The sequence below is a fragment of the Dryas octopetala genome, chromosome 1 (assembly GCF_963921425.1).
Source record: "Dryas octopetala chromosome 1, drDryOcto1.1, whole genome shotgun sequence".
In the NCBI taxonomy this organism is placed as follows: domain Eukaryota; kingdom Viridiplantae; phylum Streptophyta; class Magnoliopsida; order Rosales; family Rosaceae; genus Dryas; species Dryas octopetala.
The window spans coordinates 28056196-28076068 of NC_141366.1; the positions used below are offsets into that span (position 1 = coordinate 28056196).

The window sequence follows — 19873 nt, forward strand, 5'->3', positions numbered from 1 at the left end:
AATCTGAGAAGATATTGTGCTTGCAATCTCTAACACAGATTAAAACAGAGGTTTTTAATCCTATTCTGGTTAAGGGTTTTACCGCAACTTGAACTAGTTCAATATGTAGGTATTTAAAGTTTCTTTTTGATGTTCTTTTAACATCTCTTGTGAAAAAAGTTGAAAGTTTTCATGGGTTTTTGACTGCGGAGTGTTATAATTGAAGTTTTATTAACACTTTCAGTTATAAATGGGATTAATCCTTTACAACAACGACCTTTTAAAATAACTTTCATACCATTTCAGGGACTATGAAAGTTTTCATGGGCTTTTGTCTTCTCTTGAAAGTGTTAGAGAAGACAAATAACATTTTCATAAAAAAAAAAAATTTAAAACCAAAAAGGTGACCGACCTTTAAAAAAACAAAAAAAATACGGGCTGAATCGGGCCGGGCAGGCTACGGGCTTTGGAGTTGTAGGGTTCAAGTCGGAGTTTGCTCCCAAATAAAACCCTGGTATCTCTTTCTTTGCTGAAGCTCAGTTTCCCTCTTCAGTAGCACTTGTCTCTCTCCTTTAGTCCTTTGTCCCTAGAAGTCGCTCTTTTGCTCTGTCGTCTCGGTAAGAGAAGAAGAAGAGAGAATGAGCAGTTGGAAGAGTCTTCTTCTTCGAATTGGCGAGAAATCTCCCGACTATGGCACCTCCTCCGACTTCAAAGACCACATTGTTCGTACCACCTCTTCCTCTGTATATATTTTTCTTAGACTTTTCGAAACCCTAAGTTGCTTCATATCCTCAACCTTGCATTTCTATGTATTTTGAGTTATTGATGATTGCTTTTGAATTTGCAGGAAACTTGCTTTGGCGTGCTTCGCAGAGAATTGGAGCACTCTGCCAACGACGTTTTGCAAGTAATGTTAATTCTTTTTATGTTTCCTTCAACACCTACATACATGCATTGCAGAAGTTCCAACCTTTTAGGTTATAATTATTTATTTTATTGGTTTTAATCCCCGTGGAAAAATATTGAGGAAAAGCAAAGAAACAAAAAGAATATCAAGCCACTGTATTAGACTGTAAAAATTGAAAATATAAGCTAGAGTTTGTTTTGGGTGGAGGTTTTAGCTTTTGCTAGTTTGAGATACTATGAAATCTAAATATTTGATACTTTAGTTTTTTGTTCCTCAAATCAAATGGGTCATTTAATAATGTGTTTCATTTACTGCCTGAGAAAGAACCGAAAGGAAAAGTAAAATTCTCATTTACTTCATCGTTTTCACTTAGGTGGATGTAATGGAAAATAAAAGAAAGAGAGATAAAATAGCTTTATATTTTCCTTTCGAAACCACCAAAATTGTCTCCTTATATGGGAAAATTTAGGAATTAATTTGGGTAGCTACAAGAAAAAGTACGAAAATCAACTCAACTTGAAATCTATCTCTTTCTCTGGTCTTCTTGGAATCAAACCAGACAAAGTGAGAGAATGAGGTTATGTGAATAAGGCTGATGGATCTTATGTATTTCATGAATGTTTACAAATGATTTTGAATGTCTTTGTTGTTATTATCTTCTTTGCATTATTAGTATAGAATGCCTTTTGAAAAATGTTGGAAATAGTTGCTATGGTTTTTATTTTATATTTATGTAGTGCCTATTCATTTGTTGGAATGCTTCCACTGGATGAAATGTTTATTTTTCAATTCAAATAAAAGAAGAGTTTTTTTTTTTTTTTTTTCTTTCATTGCGTCTAATTTTCAAAAATTTCTGGATTACAATTTGGATTCCTCTTGTTTTATGGTCATGCTTAACTCTTTGTAGATTTGTGCCCCTGTGTTTCAGTATTTGTGCATTGTGATACAATACAAGTGTATCTATTTATTTATTTTTCATTTCTTCTAACACAGTAATGATAGAAGTTAATACCATGTTGCATAATTAGATGTTTATGCTGTCAACACATTTTGTGATATTCACTTTCTTCTTTTTTCTCCTGCAGTTCCTTCTCCAGTGTGCCGAACAATTGCCTCACAAGATTCCTCTATATGGGACAGTGGTAGGGTATACCTTTACTTTTGCACTTTTTTATATTCTAATTCTTCATTTATGCTGATGTTTTCCTTTCATCCCTAGAGATGGTATGCATATGCATGAACATAGGTTTTACACATGCAATGGGTTTTTATGCTTGAAAATGCTTTGTTTAGCTTCCTTATTATGTGAACACATGCATCAATGTTTCTATATTAGCGGCAAGCTAAACTTGTTACAATTTAAATAAAATATTTTCTTGGACTGCAAGTGTGAACTTTGAAGCGCCTAAATGAACCTTGAAGTTGACTATGACTAAGCTAAAAAGTTTCATTCCTGATTAAGTGAGGATCAGATATTAAAGTCAATGGAAATATTCATGTAGGGCACCATAAGGGTTCTACATATAGTCGATGAATTGTATTAGCACATTCACATTAGTAGTATAAAGTGAAAGAAACCAAGTATATAGAACAATGCTTTGTAATTTTTTTTTTGAATTATTTGAAATTACTACCTGTTGAAAGGGCAATTTAACTGTAAAATTATTCAAATGCTTCATATCTAATTTGGAAATTTAGGGCCTTATCAGATACATTTGAAGATTTTTTTATTAATTGCATTGTATTTAGTAATAGCTAAGAAAATAAGGAAAACTTAGTCATAATATGTGGCTGCAAAAGTGTAAATGAAGAGTTCTTTTGCCTCCACCAGATTGATTTTCCTCAGATGATGCATATTGCACCATGCAGACTGGAATTCATAGTCTGTAGGATACAACAAAAAACTGGAATGCAAAAGAAAACTGGAATGCATGCATATTGCATATATTGTATATGTTAGTATCCTGTTATGTACCATGTGTATAATAAGTTGTAATTTCTATTATTGATTATCCATTATCTTAGAGTCTACTGTATGCATATCATAGTCTGCATATCATTTACGCCTTTTCAAAAAAGTTATCATTTTATCATACATGTGGGCTTCTATTTTTTTGTCTAAGCTCTTGAGCTATATGACATTAATAGTGGTTGCTTAAAATGACCATTTTTTTGTGTACTGCTGCTGATTCGTAAGGATCTCTTTTACTCTCTCTCTCTCTCTCTCTCTCTCTCTCTCTCTCTCTCTCTCTCTCTCTCTCTCTCTCTCTTTCTTCAGATTGGCCTGCTAAACTTGGAAAACGAAGATTTTGTTCAGAAAGTAGTGGAGAACACTCAAAGTAATTTTCAGGTGAGTGAGTCCATAGTTGAAATGGGCTGCAAATGTCTCTCCCTCTTATAATTTTACCTCTTAAATCAGAAATTTACCAAATATTGGATTGGTGCCTTGTAATGATCTCTGACCTAACATATATTGTTTTACATTTAGTTTCTTTTAATTGATGCTATACAATGTAGAGTGCTATATATCTTGCACTTTTTTTGTGTGCTGTTTGATTTTTCTTTTGCATTTATTATTGCTGCTGCCATTATTGATGTTTAGCGAGTGCTTCATTCTTCATTCTCTGAATAGACTGCTACAATGCTTTAATTACTTTGAATTTTGATTTATTTTTGACCCTGATAAAAAAATGATTAGGGCTGCCACTGTTAGGTCAAATGGTAATGCCTGGTGATTAGAATGACACTCTTAGTTAATGCATATAATTGTGATCTCACCTGAGTTTGCATAATATTTTACTGTAATGTAAAAACTAAAACATATACCTGGAAATAAGGCCTGTAGTGTTTGAATGTTTTCCATTAGTCATTGTTGGAGGTGCAGATGTTTTATCTTAATTTTAAATTTTAAATTACAAGTGCGGTTAGAAGGTTTCAAATCAGATCTTAATTTTTCTAGCAGTTATAGTAGTGGTGCCAATACTTTATGTGTAAAAGTGCAGAACTTCGGAAGAAACGGTTGATCACCTGCTTATACATTGTTCAGTGGCTTGGAAACTCTGGAGCTTTATTTTATTCTTATTTGGAGTCACTTGGACAATGCCAAGTCTAGTCAGGGGTTGTGCTTTATAAGATGCAACAAGGATGTGTGGCAGGCAGTTTTGATGTGTGCTTTTTCTGAATGTTACTAGTCAGAATTCCTATTCCTATTCTTACTTTGCTATTCTACTAACTTTGCTTTTCTTTGCCCATATACTTCTTTCTCTGCATGGGTTGCAACCCCTGGGTATTTTTTAATTAAGTTTTCACACAAAAGAAAGTGGTGGTGATATTGGTGCTAGAAGTGGAACCTGCATGAATGACTGATAGAGATTAGTTTTGATCCCAAAAGAATTTTACTCATCCAGCTGATGTTATGGTTATTATGGATGCTATCCTGGTTGTTATTATTGAAATTATTGAAACCTTTAACATTTTTAGAACATGGTGGGATTCTATGAAGAGTTAAGCATTCCCATCAGACATATTGAAGAACATATAGTGTGTTTTATCTTTTCTTCTTGTTCTTAGGTGGGTGTAATTATTTATAGGCACTGATCAGCAGAATATTTTTTTTTGTCAGTGGTATGTTATGTACTGTTTAATTTTTATTCAAAGAAAGTATGTTTCTCACCGAAAAAGAAAATTGATGTTCATAAAATGCTACTTTCGATCAAAGTAAAAAAAAAAAAAAAAAATCCTTTTTGTCATTTATAATGACAACAATAATATGATGGTGATTAAGACAAGAATGAGTGAATCTGAATTCTGGGATTTGAGCTGCCCATTTTGTTTTTAGGTCAGCACTAGGCTGCTTGAGTTATTGATATTTGTATCTAGGTTGTGTGAGTTACATCAATATAATGTGTGGTAGAATTTGATTAAGTGTTTGCTCTTTTTTTTTTTTTTTTTTTTTAAATTGTCTTTATGAGGCTATGTTTGGAGAATAAAAACTATGAGATGGTTATTTTCATCTTCTTTTGATGTATTCTTCATTCTTCTTTTTAAAGAAAATGACCACCTTCGTTTTCTTTCTTTGTGGTTAATTTTCAGGATGCCTTAGATTGTGGAAATTGCAACAGGATTCGTATTTTGATGAGGTTCCTGAATGCTATGGTATGCAATATGTTGCTATTGGTATCTGATATGAAAGTCATGAATAGATTGAGTGCACAAGAATCAAACCACATTTATTTTGTTGATTATAGGCCTTATTCATTTCAGAAAATCTTTCTGTTTTAATGGGAATATAATGGTTGTCAGTCGTATGCTCTATTCCTAAACCCTTTCTTGTTTGGTTTTTCTTTTCAACACTTGTGTACTTATTCTGCAGTTTCTAGAAGTTCTTTTAACAAAAGGTGGGAAAGAATGATAATAATTCTGAAAGTTTAAAGTTTTTTATTTAGGCTGTGTTTGCACAAGGTGAAAAATTCTAAAGTTTCATCTCCTGCTCTAGTAGGCATGACATAATATAAAGAACATATTAATAAGTATGAGTTTTCTGCCATGCGCATGAGGTGCTCATCTTCGACAATAACTATTAGATCAGAAACTTTCCAGTGATGTAATGGCTATTTGCCTACATGCGCACCTCATGCACATTCTCCCATGCACGTTGGAGAAAATCCCATAACAAGTATTAACTTCTATATTTACCAATGATAACATTGGAGTTTTACCCAGGTATAGAAAACAACAACCACAACTACAACAAAACTTGTCCCAACTATTTGAGATCAGCTGTACAAATTCTGGTCCATTATGTCCCATCCTCGGGCTTATTTTCATTCAAGTCAAACACTATCATATCTTTCCTAATTATCTGTATCCATGTCAGAATAAATTTGTATGGAAAAAGAAAAAGTCCACTGCTATGTAATGTTTCATGTGCATATCAATAGTATTTGTGTTTCTTTTAAAATAAAAGTTTGAAAATACTACTAGGTAGAACTCTTAGAGTTGACTTGAAACTTTGTGCCCACATTCGTTGGTGCAAGGCATTTGGTTAGTAGTGCATGAGGTCTGCTACGTGCCCCATAAAGTGGGTTTTGTTATGAAAATGGAGGTGTTGAAGCCTCTTGATGCTCATTTGCCCATAGGTTGATATCATGAAATAAACTTCAATATGTGTACAAATGCATGCATTTGATTAAGATATGAAGATGTTTTCCTTTTTTGTAATCTTCTTTTTGTTATATAGATGTGCAGTAAAGTCCTCCATCCTAGTTCTCTGGTGGTTGTCTTTGAAACGTTATTATCATCAGCTGCCACAACAGTTGACGAGGAGAAAGGGAATCCATCCTGGCAATCACGAGCTGACTTTTACATAACATGCATTTTATCATGCCTCCCTTGGGGAGGAGCGGAACTCATTGAGGTACTGTTATAATGGTGCTTAATTTGCCCTTTGCTCGTTTAGGTATTGCCAGTTGCCAACGTTTCCACACATTCCTAATCAAATGAGATTGTCTGAATTTTTTCAAATAGCTTTGACATCTCTCAACATTATCTTTTGAACTTAGGTGATTTTTGGTTTGAAGGAATGAAATGGAATCATTCTTATGCAGGGGCGGAGGGAGAATTTTAGTTCAAGGGGGCACTTCAATGATATAAAGAGACTAAGAATAATTTTTTGTTAATTTTGTAAACAAATTACTGCAGTATATATAAATAAAGTCTAAATCCACATAGCTCTAATTAGAAAATATATAGGACATCAAACATAAACCAACCGAAGCATAAATAAGGATCAGCATGCCTACAGAATTTCATTGTACAGATCCTATATATATATATATACATAGGGGAGGTAAACCAAAAGAGGCAGGCAGCCCTCGTTATCAAACGGATGCTAGATGGCTCAGCGGGAGCTCTAGAAGCTCCCTTGTATTCGTTGTAGTATTCTTAAGAAAGGACTCAGAGGGGTAAAATAAGGGCTTTAAACGATAGTAAAAGCCCCTAAGGTACCTCCCTATTAGAGTGCTATTTGACTTCTGTTTCTCGTAGCAAACATTTAGGGCTTTGGCTTACCTTCGGGGACATCTATATAGTATAGTAAGGTCGGCTCTTATTCCATTCCTTATCGGAATGGCGAGCCGGGTAAACAACCAATGGTTTTGACATTGCATTCAAGAAAAACAAATAAGATTAAAGTCCTTGAAGTACCGAGAGACTGTTCGTGCGCCACACCCGTGGCTCACTCTCTCCCTTTCAGTTTTCATCTCGTGAAATCAAGGATTTCCATCAAGAATATAAGCAAGACACATTGGGTCATTCGGTCACTCCCTCGTATACGCTCTCCCTATCGCTTTTTGGGCGTACGGGATATATATATATATATATAAGAATCAACATTTGATCTATTTTACCAATTTAGTTAAAACCTTTTGTAGGACCACCTTGGGTCAGCGGGGGCACGTGTCTCCCTGGGCCTAAGGTGGGGTCAACACTGTTCTTATGAAATGACCATTCCATTGTTTGGTTCACAGATAAACAATGAGCATTCCGATTCCTGAAAAAACAATAGAGTGGGCATTCTCAAATTAGAGGTTAGGAATGCTTATTCCATTCTTACCGTAGGACTTAACCCTAAAACTTGGGATTTCGGGAATTTGGATCCTCTCCTTGTGTTGGCTACATTCTTAGAATGAGTAATCTGTTCAATATTCCAATAGAAAGAAATTTATCACGTAAAACATTATAATTTTATATGTACGAAGTCTTCTCTCTCTTCACTGGGCATGGCAGAAGTGAGCAAAGAGTTGGGCCCTATCCATTTTAAGTGGCTTATATACATTCCAGACACAAAATTTTTAAAATTACAAAACTGACCGCTTCTCCTTTCAAGTGGTGTGCCCATGATGTGTTTGTGCTGTGGACTTGGAAGTTGATTTTTTGTTCATATGCATTTAGATGCATGTTTGATGCAACTCACACGTTGTATCTATGTCAGAGGGATTTCTCTGTCTGATACACATCCTACACAAATGTACTGGCCCTTTTAGCTGTGGTCATGCTTCATAGGAATGTGGTTGGTGGTAGGCCTTATTATATTGTTTTTCTCTTTGTTTCAACTTTGTATTTTCTATGTCATTTCATTATCAGTTTAAATGCTTCAATCATGATGTGTTCTCTGTTTCTTGTTTTCCCTGTTTGCAGCAAGTCCCTGAGGAAATTGAGAGGGTTATGGTTGGTGTAGAAGCTTATTTGAGCATAAGAAGGCGTGTTTCTGACACTGGGTTGTCTTTTTTTGAGGATGATGATGAAAGCATAAAAGAATCTAGTGAGAAGGTATATAGCTTATTTGAACATCATGTTCGTTTCCCTCTTTTAAATTAAATCTCATTTGGTGATTCAGTTTACTGTTTTCTATTGTCTGAGTCTCCTAGAAAATGCTAGCTATTTGGTGTCTTAGCTTCTAGTCAGCAGGAATAGGTTGTGTGATTGCACACTCAGATGTTGAAATTGTGTTAGGGGTGGTATCTGCTGTGCAAGTTGGAAGTGTTGTGTTGTTGGTGACAGTGTTGGGTATTGTAGCTGAGATATTGATGGGTGTGTGCTGTTATATAGTGCATTTTCAGTGGTAATGAGGATTGCTTTACGGTTCTGGTTGAATATGATGGATATAGCTGTCAGATATAGTGCATTTTCCTCCTAATTGTTGAGTTAGAACTGTAGCTTGTCTTCCAAGTTGACTATAGCATCATTTTGAGCGAAATAAGAAAAAGTTGGTTCGTTGTGTCAGTCATATATGTCCTCCAAGTTAGTTAGTTGGGTTCTACAAGTGCCTGCTTTTTAAGATGACAGTACTCTGATCAGTAAAAGTTGGCATTGTGCTTTACTTGCTGACACTTTTTGGACATGCATGTACCTAATAGTAAACTTCTGATATCCTTAGTAGTTAGGCTACAGCATTCACTATGTAAGGTCTGGAAGAGGGGAATGATGGGGCTGGTGACATCCCCCAATGATATGGGGTCCATGACATAAATTCTTGTATCTATTTCTTGTTATCATATGCAATTTCGCCAAATAAATTAAAATTTTAAAATCTGTTGTATTGCTTTTTTTTTTTTTCATGCTATTTTTTGTTGGCCTCTTAGTCTTCTGTCTTCTACTTTTAATATTCCTCCTTTGGTGCGAGGTGCATTTAGTGGCCTATGTTGTATGTCATAGGAATAATTTCTTTAATCTTATCATTAATTGGAATCACACCCAATTTTTTCTCCAATTGATTGATTTTTAATTCTTCTTCTGCTCGCTCCTATCATCCATCTTAACATTCGTTTTCCCACTACATGGATGCATTGCTCTTTCTTTTATTTTGTTTTCAAATGTTCTTTTTGATAAAGAGTAGCTGGCTTAATGATTCTTGTGTAGAACTTCCCTTTTAATCTATTTGGTATTCCTTTTATAGGTTAGAGTTAAATACAAAAATGGTCCACGAACTTTACACTGATTCTCAATTTGGTCCATTAACTATAAAAAGTGTCAATTTGGTCCACAAATTTTCCAAGTTGTATCAAAACAGTACAAACGTTAACTTCCATCCGAAAATTAATATAATTGGTCACATGAAAATGTGATGAACGAATTGTGCCCCTGAAAATGTGGTCACTTGTTGTGCGCATGACTAATTTTCGTTAAATTTTTCGATAGAAGTTAACATTTGTACTACTTTAGTACAACTTGAACAGTTCGTGGATCAAATTGGCATTTTTTATAGTTAGTGGATCAAATTGATATTCATTGTAAAGTTCATGGACCATTTTTGTATTTAACCCTATAAGTTATAACATAAGATACTACTACCTTGTTTCTATTTTGTCTATCATGTTCCAATTTTATTTCTTCCATCCTCGTTTATTTCTTTTTCATTTTGCATTATTGATCCTATTTATTGAAGATCATCTATTTGAGTTATTTCTGTCCTCATGAACTGTTATTAAAATATTTTTTTTGTTCTATATTTCTATTAAATTTGCACTCCATATATTTCATTCTAAATCTTCTAATTCTAAACCCTTTGCTTCTCAGTTTCTCCATGTTTATAGTTTTGCGGGAAGTAATTTTGTAGAAGTGTCCATCAAAACTATGCCATCCGCAAATAACATACACCACAAAAACTCTTCTTGTATATCCTTTGATTGTAAACAGATAAGGTCTTTATATTGATTCTTAGAATAATCCTTTGAAGCCATTGGTTTCTCTACATTCAGTGTGGAATCTAGTTTATTATAATGTGTCTTGAATGATTTTTAGATATTTAATTGGAATTCATTTTCTCTGTAGGGGGCCTCCAAAGTTATTTCTTGGTACTCTATCTTAGGTCTTTTCCAAGTCATTGAATATGTACATTTTTTTTTTTTTTTCTAAATTACTTAATGTACTCTTCATTAATTGTCTTAGTATGTTGATTGTCTCCATAGTGGATTTACGTAGCTTAATCCATTTTGGACATTTGACGCTGTTTCATTGCTTAATCTTTGTTCTATTAATTTTCCTTTATCACAGTGTGTCTCATCAATTTAATGCTTCTATATTTTCTCTCTCTCTCTCTCTCTCTCTATTTAAATTTTATCAAGTAAGTTTGTTAGCTACTCAAATCTTACATTGCCATGAGTTTTCCATGCCTCTGTAGGTATTTTATCTGGTCCTAGGACTTTATCGTTTTAAGTAACTCTCCTGTATCATCCCTGTGTAATAATTTATTGTTTCCCAATACATTTAACTTCCTCCATATGCCTATCTAACCTGTCTCTATTTCATTGTTTTTCCCTATCTTCTAATCTTTATTCTAACCACTTTTTTTATTTTTTTTATTTTGTCCTGGTAGGATTTTTTGGAAGATTTGTGGGGCCGAATACAAGTTTTATCCAGCAATGGATGGAAACTTGATAGTGGTAATGGTCAAGACTCCCAAAAAATTCTTTTTAACAGAAATCTTCATAATTGGATGGAAAGTCTAATTTTATCTTATGTTTTCTCATGAATTTGCTCTTTGATCAAATTTTATCTTTTCACTTGTTAGTTCCAAGACCTCACCTATCATTTGAAGCACAGCTAGTTGCGGGAAAGTCTCATGAGTTTGGGCCTATCAGCTGTCCTGATCAACCTGCTCTGCCTTCAACAATTTCTGGGATAACTTATGGTAAACAAAAGAATGATGCGGAGTTGATATATCCTCAAAGGATACGGAGGCTGAATATTTTTCCTGCAAGTAAAACTGAGGTAGTTTGCAATCTAAGATGTAAATCCTCATGTGTAAATCAACGATCTCATTTTTAATGTCTGTTTTGATGGAAGGTTTAAGATGAGGGATTTGAATATGAGTTTTTAGAAATATGGCTTTCTTATGTCAATAAAATCCACTTATAAATTTGATTACATAATAAAGTGAGGGCTTTCATATAAGAGAAAGGTCTTTTTTCAAACCCTTCCATTTCTTAAATATTCAAATTTATATGTGGATTTTATGAACATAATAAATTAACATTTCTAAAGATTCATTAAGTAATTTACACTAACCTCAAATCCAAATCCCTCATCTGAATCCTTCCACCAGATGGACTTTTAATGTTGATTAACCCTATGCAGACTTAATGACTTTTAGTTTATTTCTGGTTAAAACCTTGGTGCCACATTGTTGCAATTAGCTTAAAATGACCAAAAATCCTTCCAAATAAAAATTTCTGTATTCTTAGCCTTGAAAAGAATAGAAAAAAAAATTATAATGCCTTGAAAACAAGTTTAGAAAACACTTTTGGAAAAGAATAGGAAAAAAAAAAGTTTAAAACCCTCTCCAATTATAATGCCTTGAAAACACTTTTTTTTTTTGTCCTTCCTAGATGCATAAATGTGATATGATAATTGTCCTATTTGTTGGTGTTTTCTTCACTAGGTTCCTATTTGTTCAAAAGAGATAAAAAGAATGTATCTGCAAAATAATTTTTTTTTTTTTATAGGTCCTAGCTCTCTTTTTAGACCAATGGTTTCAAAGGTAGGTGAGACGTTTTATGTCTCTTGAGATGTTTGTTTTTTTTGTGTACCTCACCACCTCTTTTTTGAATGGTTACAGGATCTGCAACCCATGGATCGCTTCATTGTGGAAGAGTATCTGCTAGATGTGCTTTTCTTCTTAAATGGCTGGTTTGTACCTCTCAATGATCTGTTGATAAAAAATATTTAAATTAATTTCCTTTAGTTAACTTTCTGATGAGAGGTATCACTTTGTCTTCTACCTGGTGAAACCAACAGAGTGACTCGTGTTTATAAAAAGATCTGTATGTTGGGATTGCAAATTTGTTCTGAAAATGTTGTGTTGACATATATTTGAAAGTGGTGCATAGTGATAGCCAAGTTGTATGATGGCTAACCGCTTAAGTTATGCATTTGATGGGAAGGATGAATTTTATTTTAAAATCTTAGATGAATTTGATGGCTAACTGCTCAAATTATGCATTTCTTTTGTTTTTGTTTTTATTTGAGTTGTGGGCTTAATATTTATTGTATTTGTTTCTTCCTTAATGCAAAGCTAGTCGAAAGGAATGTGCTTCATACATGGCTGGCCTCCCTGTGCCCTTTAGATATGAGTATATTATGGCAGAGACAATTTTCTCTCAGGTAAGATTTAATTACCTTTGCATTCTTCGCTTCTCTTAGTGCCTATTTTATTATGAGGTAGTTCCTTTAGTGTTTCTTTTTTCTCATTCTTTTTTATTTTTATTTTTTATTATATGCTCTATGGTTGGAGTTGTTTTTTCTGTTTCGTTGCTATGGTTTTCCAGTGTATATGCAAGTAACCTTTATGTAGGATAAATTTGGAAAAGCTGCCTGTGTTTGTTTTTGTGGTTTGCCATGTTTAGGTTAAAATAGATTCTTTATTTTGAGGGAAAATATTTTTAGGACCGAAAGCTTTTCTTGGAAAAAAGAGGTTTAATCTTTGTTTGTTTGTAGTTTTCAGATTTTTCTTAATAAATTCAGATTGAAATAGTTATATGAAAAGAAATATAGACCATAAGAACATTGATACTGTGAATTTTAAGAAGTTTTGTTTGCTAAAATGTCTTCTAGGTACATTAATAACTCTAGACGTTTCCGTTTATGTTTATGAAATTGTTTTCTAAATTAATGTCCAGGATGCTTTTTTTTTTGGATTTTTTATCTTCCAGGATTTTGGTTATATTTTTTTGGGGGAAATGCTACATCATATGCATATAAAGATCATAAATGAATATAATTAGAAAAAAAGCTTCTTAATTGCCAAAAAAGAAAAAAGCCTTCTTAGAATTTTTATTTTGGAAAAGAAAAAGTATTTTTATTAAATTATATATTAATTTTTTGCCTTTTGACAGTAAAATTCAATAATTTGCACTGCAGTAAGCCAAATGCAAACTTAATAGCTTAAGATAGATGCAGGTTTAATAGCTTATAATAGATTCAAATTTTCCCTTTTGGGATGCCTAATCAACTTGAAGAAAAAGATTCCTCTCCCCTTTGTGAGAGCATGTAGAACTCATGCCGCTGGGAAAAGGGCAGTAACATGTTTTTGTTTTTGGTTTTTGGTCTGAAATGGGCCGTAACTTGTTTAAAATAGTTCCAATAGTTTGTTTATGATTAAAATCTGAAATATCTTTGACATATTTTGTTTCATCAGTTTCTTTGTTGTTTGTTGTAGCTATATCATTTTTAAAATTTTCAGTTTGAACTTGTGGAAATCAAAGTGACATGTTTAATATCCTTGCAGTTACTTATGCTACCTCAACCCCCTTTCAGGCCAACATATTATACACTAGTTATTATCGACCTCTGTAAGGTAATATGGATTTCATTATTTTGATTATGTCTTGCTCCTTTTGTCTAATTCACTAAAAGTATTTTCAAGTCTAAAATACAGTTTAAAGACATTATTGCATTTGTAAAGCAATCTGACTTTGAATTATAATTCTTAGGCTCTTCCTGGAGCCTTTCCTGCAGTTGTTGCTGGTGCCGTGCGAGCTCTTTTCGAGAAAATAGCTGATTTAGATATGGAATGTCGGACACGGCTCATCCTTTGGTTTTCGCACCACTTGTAATTTCCACCACAAGCACTGCTATAGTTTTTGCTTGGGATGGATATTTCTCATAGCCTTTACCACATGCCATTGTGGAATTTTGTTCCGCAGTATATTATCTTGTTTAATTGTTTCACTTTCACCAGAAAGACTGCTTTAAATGTCATTACTGTTGCTCTAGGTTTTGTTTAAAATTTTGTTTGGTCTGTATGCATGTTGGACCATAGGGTACGTAATGGGAGGTAACCTCTCTCATCCGTAAACTCCTATCTTAGGTGAAGGTGGATTAGGTCCTAGGTCCTTCCATAAATACCAAAGGCAATTTCTAGCTGATACCTTGTTTAAAATTTTGGGAGACATTACTATAGAGTTATGTACACATGGCTGGGATCTTAAAATTGAGAAAATATATTTACTCATGGTTTCTTGTATACAGTTGGGTGTATTTTTGGAATTCATTTCCTCACATTTAGTATTGGCTTCCTGACCATGCAGATCAAACTTTCAGTTCATCTGGCCTTGGGAAGAGTGGGCTTATGTCTTAGACCTTCCAAAATGGGCCCCACAACGTGTTTTTGTTCAGGAGGTTTTGGAGAGAGAAGTTCGTTTGTCCTACTGGGACAAAGTGAAGCAGGTACTAAGTCATTCTCAAGGATATTTGTAATTTTAAGTGATGTTTTTACAACCCAAGCCTTGGCCTTGACTGCTGAAGTCTTGAAATGCCTTAGCTTATATAGTTTAAGCATGAATTATTACAATTAGTTCTCCCAAAGAAATGCACGCTCGATGGCATGCTGCTTGTACGTACATAGACCTTGGCTTGGCTTTTGAGGCGTATGCCTCATGGTAATGAAACCCTTTCTTTAACATCTAATGTGACTTTACATTTGTTCTTAATCTCTTGGATTGTGTTTCCCCCCTTAATCTCCCTGCATCGATTTTAATCCTAGTAAATTGAGTTATGATTAAATATTGGCAGATCTTTCTATTCAAATTCTAAGCTTTTTGCTAGTATTACCAATAAGATTTTATGTGCTCTATTTTTTGGTAATGATATATTAGTTGCTAAATTAATTTTTCCTTTTGTTTATCCTTTTTTTCATAATCTTGTTTTCAGAAGTTAATAACTTATGGCTTACACTTGATGTCTCAATGAACCTCATGTTAATTTTGGCACCCCATTTTGAACTTAGATTAATATAACAAATGATTTAATCAAATGTAATTGTTTGAATCGCAATATGAGTTTGTGGCAATTGATTGGAGTGAAAATGAGGTGTCTTTATGGTACACATAATTATGAGATGTTTTATCCCAATGAACCAATCAGTGTTCATTGCTTCACGTTTCCACATTGCATATTACTGCCAAATGTGACCATTTGGTCTTTTTGTTAATGAGGATAATTTTTTTTATTTTTTATTTTGTAAGTAGAAAAGTAAAGGAAAGTGGATGTTTGATATTTTGAAATTATAATGGAATTCTGGTATTATACACAAACATAGACACATGACACAGAACATGGAAACCAAATATAGGACAAACACGGTAGGATATGAAAAAAAAAAATATATATATATACACACACACACACACATATATATATGTATGTATTCTATATATGGAGTCATATATATATATGTATGTATTCTATATATGGAGTCATATATATATATGTATGTATTCTATATATGGAGTTGTTCTCTAGAGTGCAAACAAAATTGCAGAGCTAAAAGTTAAAACCTAACATCAAACCTCCACAAGTCATTCTAGCCTATGAGGATGAAACCTTTGGGAAATGGGGGTAAAAAATGGCAGTAGAAGCAGCGGTGATTGCTGCAAGAAGCGATTGCCAGCTTTTAAAAAAACGACAGCCGAGTGCTCAGTGCCTGATATCCACAGAAAAAAAAAAAAAAAGTGCAGACATCAGCTCTAGAAGATATTAGTATTATATATAGAGTAAAGCTCTAGTAAGTAACTAAAATAAGTAACTAATCCTGAACATTGGTAGGGCTAACACCTGTGATTTGGTTCAGAGGAGAATTCCATTTTTATTTTCTATTTTTAATAGGAGTTTAGAGGAGAAATCCTAATGTTTGTCTTTCTTCCCATTGTTGTATTATATGTAATGGGGAAGCTGAAAGTTCTGACCATTTTTTCCTCCATTGCTCAGTTCTAATTAGAAAGAAAAAAAAAGAATGAAGAAATGAGTAATGAATCCTGAACTTTGCGATCTCTTTTGAAAGACCTACTAACACACAATTGATTGTGTAAAAGAGCCTTTTAACACACGTATTTGCAATTTCCTATTTGCTTAACACATGAAATATTAAATACATGATTTACCATATATATGAAATTAATTATTGATATTAAGTATTTTACACATAAGAGAATAGAAGTTTAAAAAGAGCATTTTTTCTAAAGTTTGAAGAAAAAAATTCAAACATGCACTTAAATTTGTGTCAGATTTGGAGACACTGGCTGCAAGTGGTGTAACTGCTTATAATAGCTTTTCTGTGAGCAGAATTAGTTTACATTCACCAATATTACCATAGCTGAGAACAGCACCTTTCTGCAGTGTTCTAGTGTATGGGAGATTGGAAGCTTTTGGAGGGGTAGTGATGTTATAAAACAATCTCAGTTTTCTTGTTTTTGATGATATTACACTTCCACATATTGCTCACATGGTTTTACTTTTCTTAATATTGTTTTTCAATTATATTTGTCTAGAGTATTGAGAATGCCCCTGGCTTAGAAGAGTTGCTTCCTCCCAAGGGAGCTCCAAACTTCAAATTCAGTGTTGAAGAAAGCAGAGAAGGAACTGAACAACATGCACTTTCGGCTGAACTCAGAAACTTGGTGAAAGGAAGGGCATCTGCCCGTGAAATGATAGGATGGATTGAGGAAAGTGTATTTCCTCTTCATGGGATGGAAGTTACCCTCAATGTGGTTGTGCAAACTCTCCTTGACATTGGATCTAAAAGTTTCACTCATTTGATTACTGTATTAGAGAGATATGGTCAAGTCATTGCAAAACTATGTGCTGACCAAGATAAGCAGGTCATGCTGATAACTGAGATTGATTCTTACTGGAGGAACAATGCCCAAATGACTGCAATTGTGATAGATAGGATGATGGGCTACCGACTTTTATCTAATCTGGCCATTGTCAGATGGGTCTTTTCTCCAGAAAATATCGAGCATTTTCATTTATCTGATCGTCAGTGGGAGGTATGTCAACATTTGTTTAATCTGTGTCCACCTTAAACATGTCTTTTTGCTGTCATAAATATTTGCGTTTTGAACCATTGATTGATGTTTCCATGTGCTTGATGGTTGTATGGTCCTATTTTTTCTTCTTGGTCAATGATGAATACAGCATCAGAAACTAGTTGAAAACAACTATGTATGAACTGAAAACTTCAAAATTAATAGCATTAGTAGTAAACTGCTTCCAACGTGAGCAAGTAAAAACAACTTGAAATCTTCCAGCACTCAAACAAATGGAAATTGAAGCATAAATCTAAACATTAAAATTTGGTCTAAGTCAAACATCATTGGAAAGCCAAGACAATGCTACTTTCTAGTGAAAAATGTGGATTATTGTGAACACTATTTAGGAGGACAGACTTCTAAAAATTTTGATAGGTGAATTTCTGAGTGTTTGATCTATGAAAAATTTGAAACTTTGAAATGCCCACATTGTCCCTTGAATTATGTGGACTTTCTTATGTGGCAGATATGTGCTTGTCACCCCAGTCCGTGTATTATGTGCAGAACTGGATATGAAACTGGTGATCATATGTTTATTCATAGTTCGATAGCTTTGAGTTTATGTTGAAAGTTGTGTAAGGAAGGAAATATTAGCTGGGTTAGCTAGGAGAGGCAGAAGTTTATGGTATCATCAGAGGGGTCGCTGCTTATGGTGATCATCAGGGACCGCTGCTTTGCTAGGAGAGGCAGAAGTATTTAGGAAGGGAAAGAAAGTCCGTGGGGATTGTTTGTGCTAGCTATAATTTGGGTAGTTTGGTGGGAGAGAAATATAAGAATTTTTGAGGATTATGGGGGCATCATTATCTACAGAATGCAGGAATACTTTGTTCTCAATGATTTTTTCTAATTGGAAAGCTGCAGTGGTCTATTCTAAGGCTGGACAATGTGTTTGTCGGATTGTAGTTGATAGGACTCAATGTATAGCGATATTTTCCTGCTGTGTGATGTGTGTTTGTTGTGGAGTTCAACCCTGGTACTGCACAACAGTCCGAGAAATTAAGCAAATTTTGCCATTTCATCTCATTTCTGGAGACTAATAGGACTGTATCAACTGTATATTGAAGATGTGATATTTCCCCTTCTCTTCCAACCTTCAATCTTTCTACCAGCTGCCTTTCCTTTGCTTTCTCCAGTAATCTACTAAGCACATCCACCACAATAGTGAAAAAAAAAGGTGATAAAGGATCACCTTGTTGCAGCCCTCTTAAACCTTAAATTTTCCCTGCGGTCTTCCATTTATCATGACAAAAAAGTTTGCTGACCTTAAGCAGCCCTCATTCCATCTTCTCCACCTTGATCCAAATTCTTTTCTTTCCATTACATAATCAAAGAAACTTTAATTCCACTCGGTCATTTGCCACCAAGACAGCGTCTAATATCTGCCTACCTTTCACGATAGCACTTTGAGCATATGGTGCCAGCAGCTTTGCAATTAATTTATAATGGTTTGTCACCAAGCTTATGGGTCTGCAATCCCCAACTTTTAATGATTTCCTTCTTTGGTATTTAACATTTAGGTCTTATTTGTGACAGCACTACAACCCCGTTCCTGTGAAAATCCCCGAAAACCAGCAAGAAGTCCTTCAAGACGAATCTTTAAAACATCAGTATACTGAACCCATCGGGGCCTGGTGACTTGTCTATACTGCAATCTAATACTGCTGCAGCGCTGCTTTATTTTATTCTTGCTTTAAAGGTCTTTTCAACCATCCCCTTTGCATTTCATTAATTGGATTCCTGTTCAGCCCTTCAATTTCGTAGCAGCGAGCTTGTATACAGATTCTTGTCAAAACTAATAATCTCTTGGTTAATCTGGGTTAATGCTTCCACCATCTCCCCGCCACCCACTTCTAGCTTTTCAATTAATTCCTCTTCCTCATTTTGCCACTTCAATTTGGTATTTCTGTCCTCTATTTCTTAAGTTTATTGAAGGATCATCCTTACAAAAAAATATAGACAAATCGAAAACCACCATTCCAATTGTGATAAAATAAATAGATGGAATACTATTTCCAATAAACACAAAAATGAACAACTATTTAATCAAATAGTTAAATGGTTTCCGATTTGCTGAAATTTGAGTAGAGATGATTCTTGAATGGAGACTTAAAAAAATATATGATTCGGGAATGAGCCTCATAATGTGTCTATCAAATAACTTTATTTAAGGGATCCTCAATGGATGCTTTCTAAATGTACATACATACATATATATATGTTCTCCTTGATGGTTGAGCATTCTTGTTGTATGTTGCTCCTCTCCCCCCTCTACAATGTAAATTGAAATTTTCTTTTATTTTCAACATTTTTATTTACTAATTTATTTATTCTTGTTGTAAGTTGTATCTGTTATCTTCTTTTAATTTTTTTTATTCATATATTTTTCTACCATTCCTCCCAACAGATTTTGAGAAATGCAGTTAGCAAGACATATAACCGTGTATGTGATCTAAGGAAGGAGATTTCATCTCTGAAAACGAGTATCGTATCTGCTGAAGAAGCTGCAGCAACAGCAAAAGCAGAGTTAGTGACTGCTGAGTCAAAGCTCTCACTTATGGATGGTGAACCTGTCCTTGGGGAAAATCCTGTGAGGCTGAAGCGTTTGAAATCATATGCTGAA

The 19873-nt window shown here is 34.1% G+C and overlaps 1 protein-coding gene across 1 annotated transcript in view; it reads left to right on the forward strand.

Moving 5' to 3' along the window:
- Positions 1–519: 519 nt before the first annotated feature.
- ABH1 (ARM repeat superfamily protein) overlaps positions 520–19873 on the forward strand; it is a 29042-nt gene continuing 9688 nt past the window's right edge. Inside the window, exons 1-16 of the mRNA XM_086231007.1 lie at positions 520–722; positions 827–886; positions 1972–2028; positions 3165–3236; positions 4979–5041; positions 6126–6302; positions 8084–8215; positions 10761–10827; positions 10956–11155; positions 12003–12073; positions 12463–12547; positions 13671–13739; positions 13876–13994; positions 14473–14611; positions 16711–17211; positions 19658–19867. Of these exons, the coding sequence (XP_086087133.1) occupies positions 618–722; positions 827–886; positions 1972–2028; positions 3165–3236; positions 4979–5041; positions 6126–6302; positions 8084–8215; positions 10761–10827; positions 10956–11155; positions 12003–12073; positions 12463–12547; positions 13671–13739; positions 13876–13994; positions 14473–14611; positions 16711–17211; positions 19658–19867 (2127 nt within the window). The 5' untranslated portion in view covers positions 520–617. The remainder of the gene's footprint in view (positions 723–826; positions 887–1971; positions 2029–3164; positions 3237–4978; positions 5042–6125; positions 6303–8083; positions 8216–10760; positions 10828–10955; positions 11156–12002; positions 12074–12462; positions 12548–13670; positions 13740–13875; positions 13995–14472; positions 14612–16710; positions 17212–19657; positions 19868–19873) is intronic.